The sequence below is a fragment of the Anabrus simplex genome, chromosome 9, assembly GCF_040414725.1.
Source record: "Anabrus simplex isolate iqAnaSimp1 chromosome 9, ASM4041472v1, whole genome shotgun sequence".
NCBI classification, from domain to species: domain Eukaryota; kingdom Metazoa; phylum Arthropoda; class Insecta; order Orthoptera; family Tettigoniidae; genus Anabrus; species Anabrus simplex.
This window is the reverse complement of record NC_090273.1, coordinates 8016236-8037469: the sequence shown is the minus strand read 5'-3', so window position 1 is coordinate 8037469 and position 21234 is coordinate 8016236. Positions and strand designations below refer to the sequence as shown.

Here is a 21234-nt window from a genome sequence, read left to right as displayed (position 1 = left end):
AGGGATGAGGTATACTTTTTACGGTGTCATGACAGCAGAAATGTCTCAAGAGACTTGGTTCATATGTTAAAAAATAGGTAAAACCTGGAGATTTTTGGCATAAAAATGCTGTATCTTACTTTCCGATCCACCTTCAAATTAAAAGTCAAGCGCCAGAAGCCATAGGTATCTTAACATATTTATGACACACCAGAATATCAGTTTGGATCTACTGTCTGATAAGGTGACAAATCCTTCGTTTTGAAAATATTAAACTCATAACAGGACGTTGCAATTAATAAACAATTACATACTTGTACAGATCTGGGCAGTGAAAGTAGAAGAAAGGGTGATGGCAGTGATATTTACTAGCGTCATAAATATCAGCCACCTGTTTAGGTGACAACATAGCCAATTTTATGAGAGAGAGAATAACAAACTAAAAAAGCAGTAAAGTAAAAGTATGAAAGAATATCACAAAAGAAGAGAAAATAAAGGGAAATTGATTATGATTGATGGACAAAACATAACATGGCAGAGGATGAAGAAGCAAATCCTGCTTTGAGTTAGGTAATGAGGAAATAGTAATGATCCAACAAACTTCCTCATATATTATCATCATATCCTTGAGAAAACATAAAACAAAAAATACAACAAAGATAACTAACGAGCAAACCAATAAAATCATAAGACTAGAAGCTGCTTTTTCTTTTCTTTTTTCTTTCTTTCTTTTACATGCAATCCAGTCAAGATCGCGGTCCTTGGCTCAGAAAATGCATGCTTCTTCAAAGATGACTTGAGCAAAAGTGCTTTCTTCCAAGTGGAGGGGAAGACATAAAAGAGGAAGAGGAGACTTCTATCGCACAAAAACATTTATAGAAGTGGATCAAATATAAAAGTGGAATTTTCACTTAACAAAGGGACTGGTTTGTGCCGAGTGGAGAATAGTGCAGAGAGATGTCAACGAGGCTTTTCCATCGTCGGAAGTGAAATGAGTGATCAACAAGTCCATCTTTTCACTGTATGATCATGAAGTTTCTCTCCAAAGATGATGACAAACCCGCTGAAAACCTAAAAAGACCACCGGCACAATGTGGGGAACAAACCCTGTCAAAGATGCAAGGGTTTGAATGGCATAAAAAGTTTTTGTCAAAACAGGAAGCTGTGCAAAACGAATCACACCAACGGAAATGTGAGGAACTTCATCTGGAACGTGTGTGTAAGATGTATTGTTGCCCCATACTGACATATGCAGCAGAGACCAGGGCAATGAGGAGAGAAAAATCCAGGCCAATGAAATTTAAATTTAACAAGTATGATAGAAAAGAAAGTAGAGAGTAAGAGATGAGGACATCAGGAAGGAAATTGGAGCGGGCAAGCTTTCCGACAGAATGGAGACTGTTTCGACATGGCAAGAGGATGGAACGATGGAGGTTAAGAGAATAAGACATAGACCCAGACTGCAGAACCTAGATTAACACACAGTTAAGGAGCAGCCATGGTGGTTGCATAGGCATCCTAACTTGGTTGCAGCTGGAAAAGGGAAACTGATAACTACCACATGTATTAACTTTTAAGACGGGTTTTCTGTCAATGAATGAAACATGCTACCCTTCCCCAATATAGTTTGTATCTTAGTGTCTTTCATAAATGCAAACAATACTCTTTATTTATCAGTGTGAAGGTGTACTGAATTGTCTTACTACTTGCATTAAGAAATTATGTCATGTTCACCAATTTTTTATGGATCTAATTCCTAAATATTAGTCATATTATCAGATAAACATTACTTTAAGGTCATTTAAATACTGCAGCATGAAAAATTAGTGGATACAAGATCACCTCCTTTCTAAAACCATTTTCAGTCTGACAATTTGTTGACTGAATTGCATATACCAGGTTTTTCAAAAATACAAGGCAAGTTTGCAGGGTTGAATTCCTCATATCTAGTTGTACAAACACAGCTCTGGAAATGTGTAATTTCTGAGATATCACACTTTCAAGTATTGGAAGCTGTTGCACCACTACTAGGCCTGCATGCTCAGCTGAACTAGACCATTTGACTTCTCTACATTGTTGGTGTACGCAACCGCTGTGGAAGATAAAGCGACACTTTCTGGAAGAATTGTGCACGCTTCTCCAACAATATGTTCAATACGATATATTTTTTAGCATGTTCGTAACACAATGAGATGACGACCACAAGCCTGCAGTTTCCCAGGGGATGGGCATTTCAAATACTTCTTTTAAGGTAATCAACAGAGTTAATTCAAACAAAATTCTAGCAAATAACATTCTAGCTTACCACACTTGAGTGTCTGATATCCCAACAATTACCACTATAGGATCCTTTTTGTCTGCAGTGCTGTGTATTTTTTAACACCCTGCGTTACTTGAGATTCTTACAAAATATGCATCTTAACACTGAAATAAAAAAATATTTGAGAAATTTTTTGTTTTCTCCTTACAATCCTCATTTCTTAAATGTTTGAAGACACACAGATCTTACTGGCTGCACATTCATATGAAGTTCAACTAGGCAAGAGTAACTCAAAAGTCTGGATGACCTTGAGAAATGAAATAATACATAGCTGTTTACCAGAAATCTTACACTCAGTGACTCAATTGAAAGGTTTTCCATAATCTCAAGTAGAAAAGAAAGTACAGAGAGAGGCCAGTCCGGTTGCTTCTGGGAGGTGGAAACCGTACGATATGAGATCTGCTTGAAGCTACTTTATGCACCATTTCAAAACAAGAGGAGAACATCAGGGATAAAGAATGTCGTAGTGACCCGGTCGATAGAGGAGATGAACAGACGGCTGGCTGCCTTCTGGGAAGTCGTGAGCGATCACTTCCGAGGACTCTCCTCGGTCCATATAGCGGACTCGTACGCCCACGTTGAGTGCCGTGCTCAGAGCGATGATGTGGATGTGGTCGCTCTCTTTATACATCGGCTCCACTTCCTGTCGACAAAAACCACTTCAGAAAGCTTAACTCGAGACTCGCCTGCCTGACTGCAGTCTTTACAAATGGCAGCCTATTTGACAAGATATGCTACAGGCAGAGAACATTGCACAAACGAAAGAAATACACAGAACTAAACAAAATAATCAACATGGAAATTAAACTCATCCAGGCTCTTGTATTTCCCACTCTTAATTACCGTGAAGTTGCCATGACTGATGCAACTATGGATCAAACACTGAAGCCACAGAAGGCAATGACTAATGTATTACATCATTTCAACACATCACCCCCGATTATAAAATACTCCCTGTTTAAAAATCAATCAACTAAGACATCTTCACATTGTTAATCTCATATTTTGACTGTTGAATAAATCAAAAAATCAATAAATCAAAACCCCAGTATCTATCCATCCTCAGTTTAATTTCCTCTCCTTCCCTCAGGATCGACTTCCGACTCTTGCATCGTTCAACAACATATAACCACAGTTTTCAAGTGTCTGATGCAGTGTTAGAAATTGCATTTGTTTAGTTTCCTTTAAGCAGTCTTGCCAATATTACCATCTAGAATGGATATCAGTATGAACAAAAGGAGGTGATGGTGATTACTGTTTTAAGAGGAGGTACAACCGGGCAACCATTCTCTTATGAATGGAAGAACGAATGTAGTTAGAATTTTTTATACTAATAATAATATTGTTTTTACGTCCCACTAACTACTTTTTTGATAGTTTTTGGACATGCTGAGGTGTCAGAATTGTGTCCTGCTCGAGTTCTTTTACGTACTAGTAAATCTAACGACAAAAGGCTGACGTATTTGAGCACCTTCAAATACCACCGGACTCAACTAAGATTGAACCAGCCAAGTTGGGAACATTTTATACTAATCATATCGTCATACTGTCTGAAGTTTATATAAGTGCCGTATTTACGCGAATAATCGCCGTATATTTTACAAAAGAATTTGAGGCACGGAATTGGGGTGCGGGTTTTATTTGCATCAAGGGTGGCAACACGCTCCTGGCTCACTTAGTTTTTAATGTTGAGTGTACAGTTATGCTTTGTGTGACCGCAGATGGAAGAAAACTACCCCCATATGTCATATTTAAACGGACAACAATTCAGACTTTTAATTCTAAACTGCCTTTACATTTTAAAAAAAATAGTATTTTACAGAGTAATTTAAATTAAAAATTTCTCTGCATCACGACAGAATGTGTCTTGTGGAACGTGCAGCGGTAGCTTTCCGCACTTTCACTCACTTCCGTGCATCTACAGTGTGCTTCATAGTTCAAGTAAAATTGTAATTCTTTTGTATCAATATCACTTAGCAGGCAGTGTGCAGGGAAGCAGAATCCACGAAAACTGGCGATGCCGACAGTTGGAGAAAAAGCGAGGCTCATAAATATAATCAATTCGTACGCACTGAACAATATTGTCAATGCCGCTGAAACTGCCTCCTTTTTTTTTTTTTTTTTTTTTTTTAATGACGAGCCCAAATGGACTTGTGGCACTATGGGTGCCCTTATGACAGTTTGTAAGGGGGGCCTAGTATTTTTAAAATTTTGGAAGATGAATGGTGGTAGAATGACACCCACGGTATCCCCCGCCTGATTGTGGGGGGCGGTACTACCACTTCTACGTAATACCAACTTTTAAATCATTTCCTTGAAAGAAAAACACCTGACTACATTTGATTTTTGCCTTTCCCTGAGGGCATGGGCACCCTTGTGTGGTACTGTACTGTGTTGCAATGCACATGGAAGCGAAAGACTTCCTCCCCTTGTCATAGGAAAGTTCGATTAGCCACAATGTTTCACTTTCCGTGCAAGTACAAAGCATCTAAAATGACAAACAGTATAGTAAAAAAAATAAAGCACTTGTGAGGAGGTGAGCCTCATGTTTTGTTCTTTTCCCGTTGCGTACGGTCATGTTTCCACTGATTTATCCAAGTGCATTATTTGAATAATGTAAATGCACCTTGTTGGATACATTCTGGAAACAGCTTTTCTTCCATGGCTTTTGAAAGGTTTAAACTGTGAATCAAGGTGACTGCATGCATTACTGGTTCTTACAATCTCTTGTTACGCAGCAAGGGTTGGCATTACGAGACAACTTGAGAAGTGGAAATCATTCAAAGTACTGTAGTGCAATGCAAAACGGAAGTGAGAGAGATATATCCTACAGGCTTAATCTACTTATAAACTTGTCCCAACCTCATTTATTCACGAAACTTCCCTTTTATTATATATAAGATTAGTGACTGGACGTAACGCGCAAGCGAAGTCCATCAAATATAAAAGAAGAAGAAGAAACAAGAGACTTCCTACTTCCTCCCCTCGTCATAGGAAAGTTTGATAAACCACGATGTTTTAAGGCCATCGGATACTTTCCGTGCAAGTACAAGGCATCTAAAATGCATACAGTACAGTAATCCAGTGAATAAAGCACTTGCAGGGGAGCCAGCATAGATTTCTCCTCGCCTTTGAATAATTCTTTCTCTTTTGTTGTACAAGGTTATGTTTGCCAGTGAATTATCCAAGTCCATTATTTGAATACTGTAAATGCTCCTTGTTGGATACATTTTGGAAATACAGTAGGCCTATAAGTGCGCTATAGCGAGTACGGCATATAACAAGAACCCCATTATATCGACAATATTTTGCTGTCCCTTCAAAATTCCTTTATTAAACTGTGTCTTATCCTTCGGTTCTAGCGAAAGCCCTATCACTGATGCATCCATTATTACGAGCGATTAAGCATGCACGATTTCTTTCCCTTATCGATATTTATGCACCCCAGCGATTATGTTGCATGCAACCGATTATCTTCAGTATCGTATCCTCGCTATGTTCACTAACTAGTTCTCTCGTCACATTTGAAGGCAATGTTGGAGTCTGTTACTAATACCCGTCGACTGCTGCTCCATAAAGAAAATTAGAAATGGAGGAGAACATATTTTTGTAATAAATGCGTAAATAACGTGTCCGATAATAGTTCTTAATTTAGATCCAAGAATTTCATTTTTTGTCCGTATTGAACTGAGAACGTAAGATAGTTCTTAACTCATTAAAAATAAAGGCTGAATAAATGATCGCTTAGTTTTAATGCTAAATACTGCAATTAAGTAAAAATGGGATACACTTCAAGATATGGCAGAATGCACAATTGATTTCACAGGTTAGTTTATATTTTCTCGCGTATGGTTAAATTACAGAAAGGTTATTATCATGTAAATTTATAGCGAGAAGTTTATCATTTCTCTACTGGCGATTGAAGTATGTTTTCATCAAATGTATAGTACGGTTAACCGGGCGAGTTGGCCGTGCGTGTAGAGGCGCGCGGCTGTGAGCTTGCATCCGGGAGATAGTAGGTTCGAATCCCACTATCGGCAGCCCTGAAAATGGTTTTCCGTGGTTTCCCATTTTCACACCAGGCAAATGCTGGGGCTGTACCTTAATTAAGGCCACGGCCGCTTCCTTCCAACTCCTAGGCCTTTCCTATCCCATCGTCGCCATAAGACCTATCTGTGTCGGTGCGACGTAAAGCCCATAGCAAAAAAAATAAATAAATAAATAGTACGGTTAAGTTAGAATAGGTGATGCTGTTTGAATAAATAAACAAACGTTTGCCACAAAATGTGATTGATCATCTTTGGTATGGTATAGTTTTCTCACTATGTGCATTTGCAAGGTCTCTCGTCGACATTCAAAGGCAATGTTGTAGTCGATTAGTAATACCCAACGACTGCCATTCTCTAAAGAAATTTCAAAATGAAAGAAGATAAAAAGTTTTCATAATAAATGCGTAAATAACATGGCCGATAGCAGTTGTTATCTCGTCCAAAATAACGGCTGAAGTGAACGATCTCTTAATTTTAGTGTTACATACTGAAATTAAGTAAGAATGTGATACACCTCAAGAATACATCACAGATTTCAGAGGGTAGTTCATATTATTTCTCACGTCTAGTTACATTTCAGAAAGGCTACTCACACGTAAATTTTAGCGAGGATAACCCATTTCTCTACATGCGTTTCAGTTATGTCTTCATGACACATATACGGTTAAGTTAGGTGACACAATTCGAAGAAGAAAACTTCTCCGAATCCAAGACGACGATTTTTTCCTCAGACTCTCATGCGAAAAATCAAGGGTCGTCTTGCATTCGTGACCTACCAGAAATGAATACCACTGGCAACACTCACGGTAACCATGCTGCTTCTTTTCACCCCCAAACGCGCACGCACACACAAATTTCGTTGACAAACGACCGACTCTTTATTATACACCGTTAGCCGTGATAACCGGTCATACAGTGCCTGTGTGTAATGTTGCTGGAAATAGTGAAGAGAGAATGACATTCTATTAGCCTCTACAAAAACGTTTCTCAAATCTGCAGAATGACATCAAAACATGCAAGCCTTCAAATTCTTAGAAAGGCCACGACAACTCAGTGGCAGAGATATAACGCATCTACTGTACCTGACTCTCAGTAAAATTATATTTTATAGACAGCAAGAATATTTTCATGATGGATAGTAGTAAAGATACGTGGAACAGGTATTGCCGGCTAATTTCCAACGGGTTCTTGTCGATATTATGATGACAATTTTAAGTTAATGGTTATTAAACACTCAGAAATGTAGAATGATTAAACGGGTGCTCGCAAAAACGGGCTAACAACATTTTGTCAGAACAGAGATAAATCAACTTTTGCAAATGTCAAAAAACAAAAGCTATACCATAAAAATAATATTTATTTCATTATTTTATCTCGATGTAGTACCTTTAAATTATCAATACCATATATTGGAACTGTATTAAAAATGAAAAGTGCTTGGAAAAATAGGAATATAAAAAAATGGAAGAAAACTGACTTCTGCGTTGACCTAGCTATAGTTAATAGTTTACCTTAGATTTGTAACCAAACTTTATTTTATGATCATACAATACAAAAAAGGTGTTTTATATATAGGAAACTAGACATAAAGATGCCGGCATAGGGGTAGCGTGCCTGCCTCACGCCCGGAGGCCCCGGGTTTGATTCCTGGCCAGGTCAGGGATTTTTCTCTCGACCTGAGGGCCGGTGAGAGGTCCACTCAGCCTACGTGATTAGAATTGAGGAGCTATCTCACGGTAAGATGGCGGCCCCGGTCTCGAAAGCCCAGAAGAACGACCGAGAGGATGTGTCGTGCTGACCAAATGGCCTCTCGTAATCTGCCGGCCTTCGGGCTGAGCAGCGGTCGCTGGGCAGGCCAGAGCCCTTTCAAGGGCGTAAGTGCCGTGGTTTTTAAAAAAAAAATTTTTTAGACATAAAGATGCTTCAGACTTATTTTGAAATATGACATAACTTTCCCTCATGGGACAATCATCAGTCGTATGGGTTACATTCTAATGCATTGGAAAATGAATTCCTCAGTCACTTGTTGGCCATTGCCAGCTGTCAGTTCTCTGTAATACTGGTGATATCTTGCAGGGACATATTCAAGTAGCTCAAGCAAGTCCTTAAGCTTTGCTGGCTTTATTGGCGATGTAACACTGTACTTTGGTGACAGCTGAACACTAGCAAGTGATGGCCGACCACCATTACTGTTCCTTTTGTGAAGGTCAACACAATCATATTCCTCAACAATACCATATGAATATTTTAAAAAATACTTAAATGGTACATCTTTCTTAAATACCAATCTCTTGGTTACTTTTTCTAGCAAAGGTTGAGTGCTCACAAACTTATCACGTGTCATTTTTACTACTTGAAACGGCTTTCATACTCTAGCTCTTTTTACTAAATCCATCCATCTGGCACAAAATCACAACAAACACCCACAGCCTCTAGTATACAGCAACGCCATCTTTACGGCCTCCTCCGTAAACGTCTGTTAGCCTGATTTTGCAATAACAAAATTGGTCGAAATAACATGGCATAAAATTCAAAGCACTGTATCTCATCACACAGGATTACCTCACGTTAGCCCAACTCACGGAAGATACTTTGAACCTTCCGCAATGGATGGCAACACATAACTCATTTTTCCCAAATTTGTTGGTTAGCCCGTTTTTGCGAGCGCCCATTCAATTGTGCAGCCGCAAGAAAATATGGCATAGACCTAACTATAGCCAATATTTGGCATCAGCGTGAAAACAAAGATACAAAAAATGCATTCAGTGGTCCGCAACAAGGACGCTTTAAAGAAGTCAAAAATGAAATTGTGAGGTACCGGTATGTGCACGACAAACACAAGGGCGGAAAGGCCATACCGTGGCACAATAAACTAGTTCGTTTACCTTCAACGTCCGCGATTAGGCCTATACACCGCTAGCTGCTGAAGTTCGCTGAACCCGGCAAGCAAGACGTGCATGTAGTGGTAGCTGGTTATATCTGATGCTGAGTAAAAGTACCGTAACAGTTTTATAGACAACAAGAATATATTCCTGACGGATCGCCGTATTGTAGAGACGCACGGAATAGATATTGCCAGCAAATTTTCAACACGTTCTCTTTGGTATTATGATGCCAATTTTAAGTTAATGGTCATCAAACCTGCGGGAATAAAGAATAATTGTGCAGCCGCAAAAGATGCAGCATAACGAAAGCCAATGTTCAGCATCTAAAATAGTAAAAAAATGCGTACTGTACAACAAAGGCATTCATATGATTTTACAAAGCACTTTTTGACTGATTAAAATTTTTGAAGGAAAAGTGGGGATCGTCTTGTATTTGGAGAAATACGGAACTGTAATTTTTTCAGAATAAAATTAAACACACACTTTCACGTAGTATTGCATTTCGAAAAATAACAAACAAGTAAGTCGTTGTGTGGATATCATCCAGAGAAACGCAAGTTTTGAACAAATTGATTGCCGATTCATACCAATTTTAATGTCTATGGGGAGTTTTCCGACTTTTATACAAAAATCGGATATAATGACAATCCGCTATAGCGAGTAAATTTTCCGCTGTTGTAAATTCTCGCTATAACGGATTTCATTTTTTCATGGCATTTAAAAGTTTTAAACTGTGAATCAATGTTAATTGCTTGCAGTAATGGGTATTAGAATATTTTGTGACGCAGTGAGGTTGGCATTTCTTAATTACAAGTTGGCGGTTAATTCAAAATCACGTAATTCGAAGTCTGATTTCTGCATTCCAAGGATTATGAATTAACGCAGTTTTACTGTATCACAAAACCAACATCGGAATGCGCCAGTGTGTCTGTTTCGAGAGTTTACATTGCAGAAAAGCATTATCCACCAACGGTCATGTTACTATCTGAGTAAAAAGAGACCATGTGTGAGAAGTGTTTTAGATGTGGAGTGTTATGAATTTGTAAGTAATTTAGGAGAGGATTCTAGTGATGCAAGAGACAACGAATCTTCCGATCTACAGTGAATCGAGCCTATTGCAATTTCAGATTAATGATATATCTGTCACGTAAGTAGATCTACTTGCTAATTTTCACGGCAAATATATTTCATAGCAGTGACAATGTATTTTTATCATCTCAGGCAAATGAGTTATATAAATAAATTTACATGTTCATATTTGCATAAAGACCACGTGGACCTCACGGGGTATGCCTATATTACTCTATCGATGGAAGTAATTTCAGTTCATTTCATCTTTTCTAAATGAGCCTTCCTAAAGTTAGGGTGCAGGGATTATTCGCGTAAATATGGTATTACAATTTTAAGTGCTTAAGTGTAAGAGAGCGAAGTGAACCCTAACTTTGGCACTATAAATAAAGATGGTATTAAAAATATTTAATTACCTGATGACAAAAGTCTGCTACTGTTCGATCACCTTCTATGAAGTTCTGGTAAAAATCTGCTTCCTGTTGCAGTTGCCCAGATGTGATCAGACGTAAGAAGACCACGATATAATCTGAATAGCCCTGTTCATTGAAGAGCTTGTGCAGATCTATCTGCGAGAAAGAGTCTGTACCTTTCCCAACTCGTCCAACAACCTCCATGAACTGAAAAAGAAACATTTTGTCAAAGGCTATCAAACACAAGGTAAAGTTATATAACTTCAAACAGTGTTTTATCCAAATATTCAAATATGTTGAATGCTGGAGAAGGATGGCTCTCCCCTTAAGGGCACCTGTATGTGAAACCTGTAAGGAAATTGGAATACTAGGGTACATGTTTACAATGTCAAAAGAATGGAGAGAAAAATTTGGTTGGATATTGAAGTTCTTTAATTTGTTGATTAGTTCAGAAATGTTTTTGATAGATTTGTTGGATAAAAATCTATAGTTTTATAGTAAAAATGTTTGGATGAATTTCAAAATTATTCCCCATAATAAACAACAACCTAAACAAATTCAGTAACCTGAGTAAACTTGAAATTCAAGACTTCACGTCGATTTTAAAATTGGTTCTCAACAATAATTATTTTACCTTTGATAACACCATTTATCAACAAGATGGCTTGGCTATGGGCTCACCAGCTTCAGGCATTCTTGCTGAAATTTACCTTGACTTATTAGAAAACACAAAAATTAATAATAATAATAATAATAATAATAATAATAATAATAATAATAATAATAATAATAATAAAAGCTCTAAAAGCTCAAGGAAATTGGCAACCATTAAGTACGACAAGAAGACGTGTAAAAATCTCCTGTCTCGCTTTCGCAGATGATCTCGCGATCCTTGCAACAAACGAACAACAGGTAATCAGCCAAATCGAAACTCTCAAGAAATGCTCAGAAAAATTCGGCCTACAAATCTCCTTCTCAAAAACCAAGGTCATGTGCAACCACTGCAGCCTCCAGAATTTGAACACGAAATTTGGCACAATCGAAAAAGTAACTGAGTTCCGATATCTCGGAGAAATTATAGTACCAACAGGAAAAGAACAGAAGGCCCTCGAGGTCCGCATCCAGAAAATGAAGAGAGCCCTCGGCCGAACGCAAAACATTTACAACAAAAAATGCCTTTCAATCTTCACCAAAATTCGACATTACAACACTGTGATCAAACCTGAAATACTATACGCGAGTGAAACACTGGATCTCCACAGGAAAACAGTACTCGAAGACATCCTGAAAGAGGAACGTAAAATCATCAGAAAAATTCTCGGCCCAAAACTGACTGACGAAGGATATAGACTGCAATCTCGTACAAAAACCGAGGAGCTCTCAAACCTTGCGGCCGACATCAGAAAAAGACGCCTGAAATTTTACGGACACATCAAACGCCTTCCAGAAAACAGACTGACAGGAGTCTTACTTGAGGAAACAGAAAACATCAAAACAAATAGGTGGACAACGGAAATCCGCCAAGACCTGGAAAAATCAGGAATCAAAGTGGCCGACATTGCTAACCGAACCTGCTACAGAACGAAAATCAACAAGTGGGAAGTAGAGTCAGAGAGAAACCACAAGAAGAAGACAGGAGCTAAGTGGACAGAAGAACAAAGAACCACGATGAGAGAAAAACTGAAGGCTGCCTGGCAAAGAAGGAAATGCACAACTTCTAAGTGAGCTTTGCGTGATCAGTTTTCTGGTCTTTTTCGCATCTAATAATAATAATAATAATAATAATAATAATAATAATAATAATAATAATAATAATAATAATAATAATTTCTCTAACATCCTCTTTTGGGCCAGATATGTCAACGACACATTAGTAATTTTAAATGAAGAATTAACCAACGCAGCCTCCACACTTCTTCATCTCAACAACATAGACTCCAACATTAAATTCATCCTCGAATCAGAACACAACCAAACTTTTAATTTTCTAGACTTAACTTATCACCAGACATCCTTCTTCTTTATCTTACAAAATATTCAGAAAACCAACCCAAACAGCAACCACAATACGACAAGATTCTTCGCACCCTCAAGCACATAAACGCGCTACTTATAACAGCTTAATTTTTCGTGCCTTCAACATGTCTATGCCTAAAAAAGATTTAAATAATGAATTGAACACCATCCGTAACATCGCTAAATTCAATGGCTTTAACAACTCCTTCATTAACCGTATCATTAACAAATTCAAATACCGTCCTAAAACCACGTTATCTAAAGACATAACAAAACCAACTGCATTTTCCACTTTCACTTTCACTCAAGATGCTTATAAAATAACTAATGTTTTTAAAAAACACAACATGAAAATTTCTTTTAGAACTAACAATAGAAATTTTGATATCTTACACAACTCTAAATCGCTAAATAAATCGAATGCTTTTTCTAAATCTGGAGTATACAGATTCAAATGTAACAACTGCAGCTCCTCCTACATCGGACAAACTGGCCGCAACGTCAATATCAGATACTCCGAACACATCAACGCCATTAAATACAACAGATTCTCTGCTATAGGACAACACATACAAGACTCCAAACATAATTTCACCAATATTGAAAAAGACATACAAATACTTAAAATCATTAACAAAGGCCCCCTCCTAAACACTACTGAAAATTGCTTTATTCACCTTGACCAATACTTCAACCCCAATTTCAATTTAAACGACATTTCTGAAAAACCCAACATCCTTTTCGACTTCCTAATTCTTCTTCTCAAAAATTCCAAATTTCAAAACCCCAATTCTATCTTCCATGCATTACAAAGTTCCTACAAACATTTTCTACCTCCAATAACCCACCCTCCTAACCCACCCTAAACTAATCCTCCTTCATCTCCCTATCTTATCCTTCCTCAACACCATCTAACTTGAATCTCTTTTATTCTTCTCTTATTCCATTATTAATTTATCTTATCTTTTCTTTTCACATTAAAAAAAATTAAAAAATTAAAAAAATGCCACCTTCCTTTCAGTTCTTCTCATTCAAATTTAACTCTTGCCTTGTGCCGACTTCGACTACTTCAATCACGACTGGAATTTTTTTACATTTTAAATAATAGCGCACTGTATATTTATGTTTTCATTTGTTTCCGGTATTGCGCTTTTTACTATATTTTTTCTCTTCACATTTGTTTTTTTCACGTCAACTGTTCCAAAAATTCTACAGGATCACAATTACTTTTTCAATTACATTGAATTATATTATATGTATCTATATATACTTACATTCCCGCAACCAAAGCAAATACTGGTTCATTAAGTTATTCTTCATTTTACGTTGGCATTTGAAACCACAGTGCCTGATGTTGAATATATCGCGCTGATCACCGGGAGCTTGCAAGTTACTTCAATCGATCTACTCATCTTCAGCTTCAGCACGATTATGGATCATCATATGTGTTCGATTGTGTTATGGCTTTGTGCCTGACAGTGTATACAAGCTAGCTCAATTAACCATTCTCCGCTTTTCATAAATATTATAAGACTTTGCCTAATACTGCGTGTGCCATACTGCCGTTCAGAAAGTTACGCACTGTTTTCTTTTAAGTTTCTTTTAAGTGACTTACATTTAACTTCTTCTGAATTTTACAGTGTCTACCCCCGTCATTTTTATATCGCCTCTTCTACTGATCCGGAGTGAACTCGATCTTTTATTTTCTTTTTCCTATGCATTGTTTTTCATGTTTTAATCGGCTGATGATGACCTGGACTAGGGTCGAAACCGGTACCACTTCTACTTATTATTAAATAAGAATGTAATCACTGCATTTCTTATTCTTGTATTGAATAGGTTGAACCTCTTTATTTATTATTTCAATTTTAACTGTGATACTTTTCAATACGGAACAATGAAATTTTTATCTTTAAATACGTGATATAGTGGCGTTCCCTAAAACGCTGAATACAAAAGAATTACGATTTCACTCTATTTTCAACTCTGAAACAGATTATAGACACACCAAAGTGAGTGAAAGTGCAGAAAGCTACCCCTGCACGTTCCGGAAGACGCATTCTATCGTGACACAGAGAAATTTTGAATTTAAATAACTCTGCAAAATACGGTACTATTTAAAAAATGTAAAGTCAGTTTAGAATAATTAAAAGCCTGAATTGTTTTCCGTGTAAATATGACATATGGGGACAGTTTTCTTCCATCTACGGTTGCATAAAACATAACTGTACACTCAGCATTGAAAACTAGGTGAACCAGGAGCGTGTTGGCAACCTTGACGCAAATAAAACCCGCACCCCAATTTTGTGCCTCATATTTTTTTTAAAAATATGTGGGGATTATTTGCATAAACACAGTAATATATAAATCATTCCCATATATGTACAGACCCTGCAACTGATTACCATTTGGACCACATGATGAACTAAGCTCTCAGTCAACTCGTAGGTTCACCTAACCGTGTAACATGGCAAACAAATAGGCTACTTGTGATATTGCTTACCGTGTCATGAAAATCTTCCACTGTAAACTGTGGAAATCCAAGCGCCACCAAACCATCTTTACTTCTGGAGGCAATAGCATGAAACCTGAAGAAAGGAAAGAAGATTCCAAATTACAGAAATAAAAGTATTAGTCACATAAAAAAGAAAAGGTCTCATGACATTTTTCAGAGCAAAGTCAAACTCATTCAACCACAAGCCTGTGCCGGAAAACAGTCCTCTTGCCACGGCAGTGAGTGAAAGTTGACATTGACAAATAATGCCCGTATGTTTTGGTTTCGTGCGAATTGCTTTTTTATAATAATAAATAGTAATAGTAGTTTTTTTATTTTCAAAATCTTCCTCCACTCAGAGGCTGCCGAAGACAAAGAATACACATGCAAGTTCATTTAAAAAAAATTTTTTTTTAGACAAAATTATGTCTCAGTCTGGTGAATACAAGTGGTGTCTGAGTATCAAAAGAAAAAAGTGGCTTAGAAAAGTATAAGGACACCTAATAAATGTAGATGGCCATCTGCCCTTATACTTTTCTAGAATCAAATCATGTGATAAGCATGGGGTTATTTGTATTAAAACTGAACTAGAACTAAATTAAAACTAGAACTCTCTAGGTCTTAAGAGTTATTGATTATTTTGTGTTTTAGTGTGTGCATAAAATTAACGATGTATTTTAATATAAAAAGCAAGTAACTTGCCAAGCAATTGGGGTACAATTTTCATTTTTGGTAAAAATGTAGTTCTACCCGAAATATTTCAGCATTAGAAGTCAAGTTTATTCTAACACTAGTTCTGCTTGACCCAGCTGGGTTGGAAAGTCTAATTCTGAAAGGTCAAAGTAAGCAAAAGTCATGAATTTGTCCACGGTCCTAAAATAATTAAAATTTCCCACCTCTTTGGCTTGCGACTGTACAACCCTATTCATAATGTTCCTTCCCACCTACCCAACAATTTATTGGAGACAATAATCAACTTTCAATAGTCCGTCAGTGAGTCACTGTTGCTTAGTTATGGTTTTATCACTTCTTCTTAGATTGTGTTGGTCTATGTTTTGCAATATGCCCCGTGCCAGTGTCAGTGAAAGTGACCGATTATTAGCATGCATAAGGCTGGTCGGTCTCTTAGGAGCATTGGAAAGAAGTAAAAAGAGAGGGAAAAAGCATGGAACAAACCGTAAATAAATTTAAAGTGACCGACAGTGTAGCTAATGGTCACAGATCTGGACGACCTAAGAGAACTTCACCATGACAGGGCAAAGCAAACCGTACAGCTACTTAGCTTGAATTGTGTGAGGATATGAGAAGAGATTTTGGTGTGGAAATCAGCACTTTCACTGCATCAAAACGACTTCAAGAGGCTGGACTGATGTCTTGCGCTGCTTTACGTAAAGCACTACTGAGCAACCTCCACAAGGCAAGGCGCCTTAAATGGTGCAGGGAACGAAAGAACTGGATGACGCAGAGTTGTATTTTCCAATGAAAATCGGTTTGAACTGTACCAATGAGAGCGGAGAACAAAAACCGAGAAGTTTCTGCCTGCTTGTCAAGCTTCAGCCGTCCAGCAAGGCGGCAAAGCTGTGATGACTTGGGACTGTATCACCAGTGAGGGCCCAGGAGAGGTCAAGCTTGCTGTAGGAACTATAAATTCCACTCAATATTGTGATACTATGGAAGAGGTTATGTTACAACCAGTAATGGACTGGTTGCTCCAATAATTTCTTGCTCCAATAAGATAATGCATCATGTCACAAGTCCAACGCTACTTTGGCATGGTTCCAGAATCATGATGTCGAGGTCCTACCCTGGACTGCTAAGTCCCCCGACCTAAACGTGATAGAGAACTTCTGGAACTCCATGGCAGCCAGAATTCAGAAAACAAAGCATAAAATCAAGGAGGATATGAAGCATCAACTTGTTGAGCTCTGACGTACCATTACCAGGATCAATGCCGAGCCATGATTGACAGTATGCCACAAGGTGTTGACGCCTGCATGAAGGCTCTTGGTGACAGCAACAGCATTTTTGTTTTAATTTACTGCACACCATATGATGCTATTTATGTTTGTTGTTGTTATTCTTATTATAAAAATAATTAGGTACAATTACACTTATGAGATAGAAGGGATCAGTGTTTTGCTTTTGGCTCCAGCTAAAGAGAATTTGGTTTTTATTTATTTATATGACTAAATGGCTAACATGTTCGCCTATGGTCCAAGGGGTCTCAGTTTCAATTCCCAGCTCAGCCAGGGATTTTAACCTTCATTGCTTAATTCCAGTGGTTCAGAGGCTGGGTCTGTGTAGGCCTACTGTCTTCAGAATCAAAATACGCCATAGGCAGGGCTCTATTTTCACAGACGCACAGGTGTCAGGTTCCCTATCTGTTGTTTTCCTAGCTTTTTCTTAAATAATTGCAAAGGAAGTGGAAATTTATTGAACCACTCCAGTCAGATTGCTTACCTGAGAGGTTACGACATCGTTACATTAGTTCTAACTTGCTCTCTACCAACAACAGATGACATGACATGGTATATACGACCTTGTTATACCATTATGGATTTTTTTTTTTTAAATTCTATAGGAATGGAAGTTTTGTAGCAGGTATCCTATTTTGGTATTTCCCATGGTAAGTCAGCAGTCTGTTTCTTATAGTAATGACTGGTTATACACAACAAATTTATGAAAGTTTGCTAAAGAGTGCACAAAACTGAAAATGTATTGGACAATAGTGAAATATATCAGAACATTATTATGCAGTGGTTCAGGAAAACTTGCAGCCCCCATGTTCTAGTTTGAATCTCGATTCAGTGTCAAAGTCAGATGAAAGTCAGATCTCAAGGCATGTTCAGAACGAAAAAATTAAGCTTGCTGGCGAGAGCCCTCACTTAACAGTTCGGCTGTAAAGGAGTGGAAAGAAAATTTCTGAAAGCTAGTTGAAGGATACATACTGAAGGACTTCTATAACATGGATAAAACCAGCCTATTTTTCAATTGCTTACCAGATCACATGCTAGCACTTAAAGGAGAAACTTGTTACAGAAGAAAAAGTGTGAAGGAGTTCATGACCGCTTTGTTGTGTTGTAACATTGATGAGTCAGTCAAGCGTATCCCTGTCGTTATAGGCAAAGCATTGAAAGGAAGATGCTTTAAGAACATCAAGATGTTACCATAACGGTAAAGCCTGGATAACCACAGAAATATTTTGATTTTCTTTGTGGCCTGGACGCTTCTATGGATGCTCAAGCAAGAAAGACAGTTTTATTTCTATTTCTTTCTTAAGAAATGTGAAAGTTATTTTCTATCCTCCAAACTGTACCAGTGTCCTCCAGCCTCTCATTCAGCGCTTCATAGGGTACTACTGCAGCAAGGATTTTGTGTTGGAAGCTGTGAAAGAAGTGAAGATGAACTTTAGCAATCTATAGGCAATCCACTTTGTTGTGTCTTCATGGTTTTATGTTTCGCCTGCCACATCCCAAAACTGGTTTTTGTAAGTGTGGTTTTGGCAAAAGCAGAGGAATGAATGGTGCCAAGATCACCAGCGAAGAACTTGTTACTGGTGAGGACTGAGTGGAGCTTGAGCCAATGGATGTAACTTTGAAACGTACACATCAGCTGACAGCAAGTTCATTACTTTCAATATAATGAGTTGTGGGACAACCAGCACCATGGGAGACAAAGAGGAAATCAAAACCCCATCTATGTTTGCCGAAGCATTAGCTGTCCTACATCTCTGAAGATGACAGACAGAATGTTTTAAATGTTGAGGGAATACTGTATCATGTTAAGATAACATAAACCAAAACAACTGACCATTAAGGACTACTCCATTACTGAAGAAATAATTGCATATAAAATGGCAGTTCAAGTTCTGTTTTTCAATACCTTTTCTGCGGTGTACATCTATGCTTATTTAGAAGTTTTCAGTGACTTTTTTTTTTTTTTTTTTTTTTTTTGCACTTAGTAAGCATAACTATCGTGCAAGTCACATTGTCTATCAATAAAACGTGAGTGGAAAGTCCCAAGGTCCAAGGCTGTGTACAGGGTGGCCTCAAAGTTATTGCACTGATAAGAATCACGGGATATGAAAGAAAATCATCTAACCAGAAAGAAAGTATGGAGGGTTGCAGTTCAACCCCGTCAATTTTAATGTTTATATAGAAGAGCCAGTGAAGGGAATCAAAGAGGAAATCAGAAATGCAGATTTATGGATTTCACTTTAACTGAGTCTGCAGAAGATCTGGAAAAACTGCTGAATGATATGAAAACAGTTCATGAACAAAATGAATTTAAAACTGAAGTAATGGCATGTAGTCGGGTGCTGCAGAAAAAGGAAGTAAATGTACACCGACTTAGCAAATGTCATGGGATAGTCACCTAATAGCATGTGGGGCTTCCTCTGGCCCTGCGAACTGCAGTGAGACGCAATGGAAGTGAGTCGACAAGTTCCTGGTAGTCCTCTGGATGCAGCTGACACCAAATTATTTGCAGAGCGGCCACCAATGCTGGTCTGTTGGTAGGTGCAGGATCCATGACACGGAGCCTGCGTTCAAGGACATCCCAGATATGCTCGATAGGGTTCATATCGGGGCTCCTGGGTGGCCATGGCAGTCGTTGGACCTCTGCTGCATGTTCCTGGAACCATTCCCGGGCAACGTGGGAGCGATGTGGCGGCGCGTTATCATCTTGAAACACCGCAGAACCACTGGAAGGCCAAAAATGGGTGGAGATGGTCTCCAAGCAGCTCAACATACCACGTACCATTCAAAGTCTCTTCCAGAGCAACTAGGGGGCCCATTCCATACCAGGAAAATGCACCCCAGACCATAACAGAGACACCAGCGCCCTGGACCACACCTTCGAGGCAGGCGAGATCCATCGCTTCATGTGGTCTGCGCCATACACGGTGCCTCCCATCGGCATGGTGCAGTTGAAATCGTGATTCGTCCGACCATATCACGTTACACCATTGTTCCAGTGTCCATCCCTGGTGACTGGCGACAAATGCACGTCGTCGTGCCCGATAACGTTGGGTTAACAGTGGCACGTGTGTGTGGCGCCGGCTCCCATACCCCATAGAACCCATGTTCCTACGGATTGTACACTGGGAGACGTGTCTAGCACGGCCTGTGTTGAATTGTACGGTTGCCCGTCTGTCGCTATTGACAATCCGTCTCAGATGTTGCCGGTCACGGTCATCGAGGGTGGCTGGACAGCTGGTCGTTCGTCTGTTGTGGACAGTGACACCCGCATTCAATCATTCACGATACACCCTGGACACGGTTGATCGTGTGAAGTAACTAATCTCATTTTGTTCCGTACTGAAGATACAATAAGTAAAATTCTTTCTTGAATAAAATTACTGTGTCCACCTATTCAATACTATTATTTTTATGGGTGAATGAGTAGGTTTCCTAAAAATTTTAAATTCAAAAGTGTTATCCAAGCATGTAACCGTTAAATCTAAAAAATTTAAAAGAATTATTGACCTCATCTTCTTTGGTGAATTTGACGTTAGGATCTATTTCGTTTAGTGAGACTAATATATCGTCACTGTTAGTAATCTCCTTATTGATGATCACGAAAGTATCGTCAACAAATCTTAGCCACAAACAAATGCCCTTTACTTGTGAAATAATTTTCGTATGTTCTATAGAGTCCATGTAAATATCTGCTAGAATGCCAGAAAGAGGGTCTCCCATAGCTAGGCCTTTCTGCTGATAATATTTACCATTAAAGGAGAGGTAATTATTGTTTAAAACGAAATTCAATATCTTCATGAATTCTTCAATTTCCATTTTACTAAGGCCGCTGTGTTTACTGATGTTGTCATGGATAATTTTAATGGTTTCTTTAGTAGGAATGCTTGGAAACATGTTTGTGACATCGAAAGAACATAAAATAAGGTTGGGTTGCAGTTCAAATCTCTTCAAAATTTGGAAGAAATTAATTGAATTTCTTAAGGGGGATTCATTGTAGAAAACATAATGTTTTCTTAAAAACCTATGAATGA

General features: G+C 38.2%; 1 protein-coding gene across 9 annotated transcripts in view; it reads right to left on the bottom strand.

Annotated features, from left to right (window-relative positions):
* Nucleotides 1-21234, bottom strand: part of LOC136881174 (ubiquitin thioesterase otubain-like) — a 111603-nt gene that overhangs the window by 37531 nt on the left and 52838 nt on the right. For 6 of the 9 annotated variants that reach the window (XM_067153840.2, XM_067153842.2, XM_067153841.2 and 3 more), the window contains 3 exons: nucleotides 15234-15318; nucleotides 10718-10921; nucleotides 571-2942 (listed from right to left, as the gene is read on the bottom strand). In XM_067153840.2, the coding sequence (XP_067009941.1) occupies nucleotides 2745-2942; nucleotides 10718-10921; nucleotides 15234-15318 (487 nt within the window). In that variant the 3' untranslated portion in view covers nucleotides 571-2744. Of the gene's footprint in view, nucleotides 1-570; nucleotides 2943-10717; nucleotides 10922-15233; nucleotides 15319-21234 lie in introns of those variants that run through there. The other 3 variants (XM_067153847.1, XM_067153846.2, XM_067153845.2) reach the window with 1 other exon arrangement.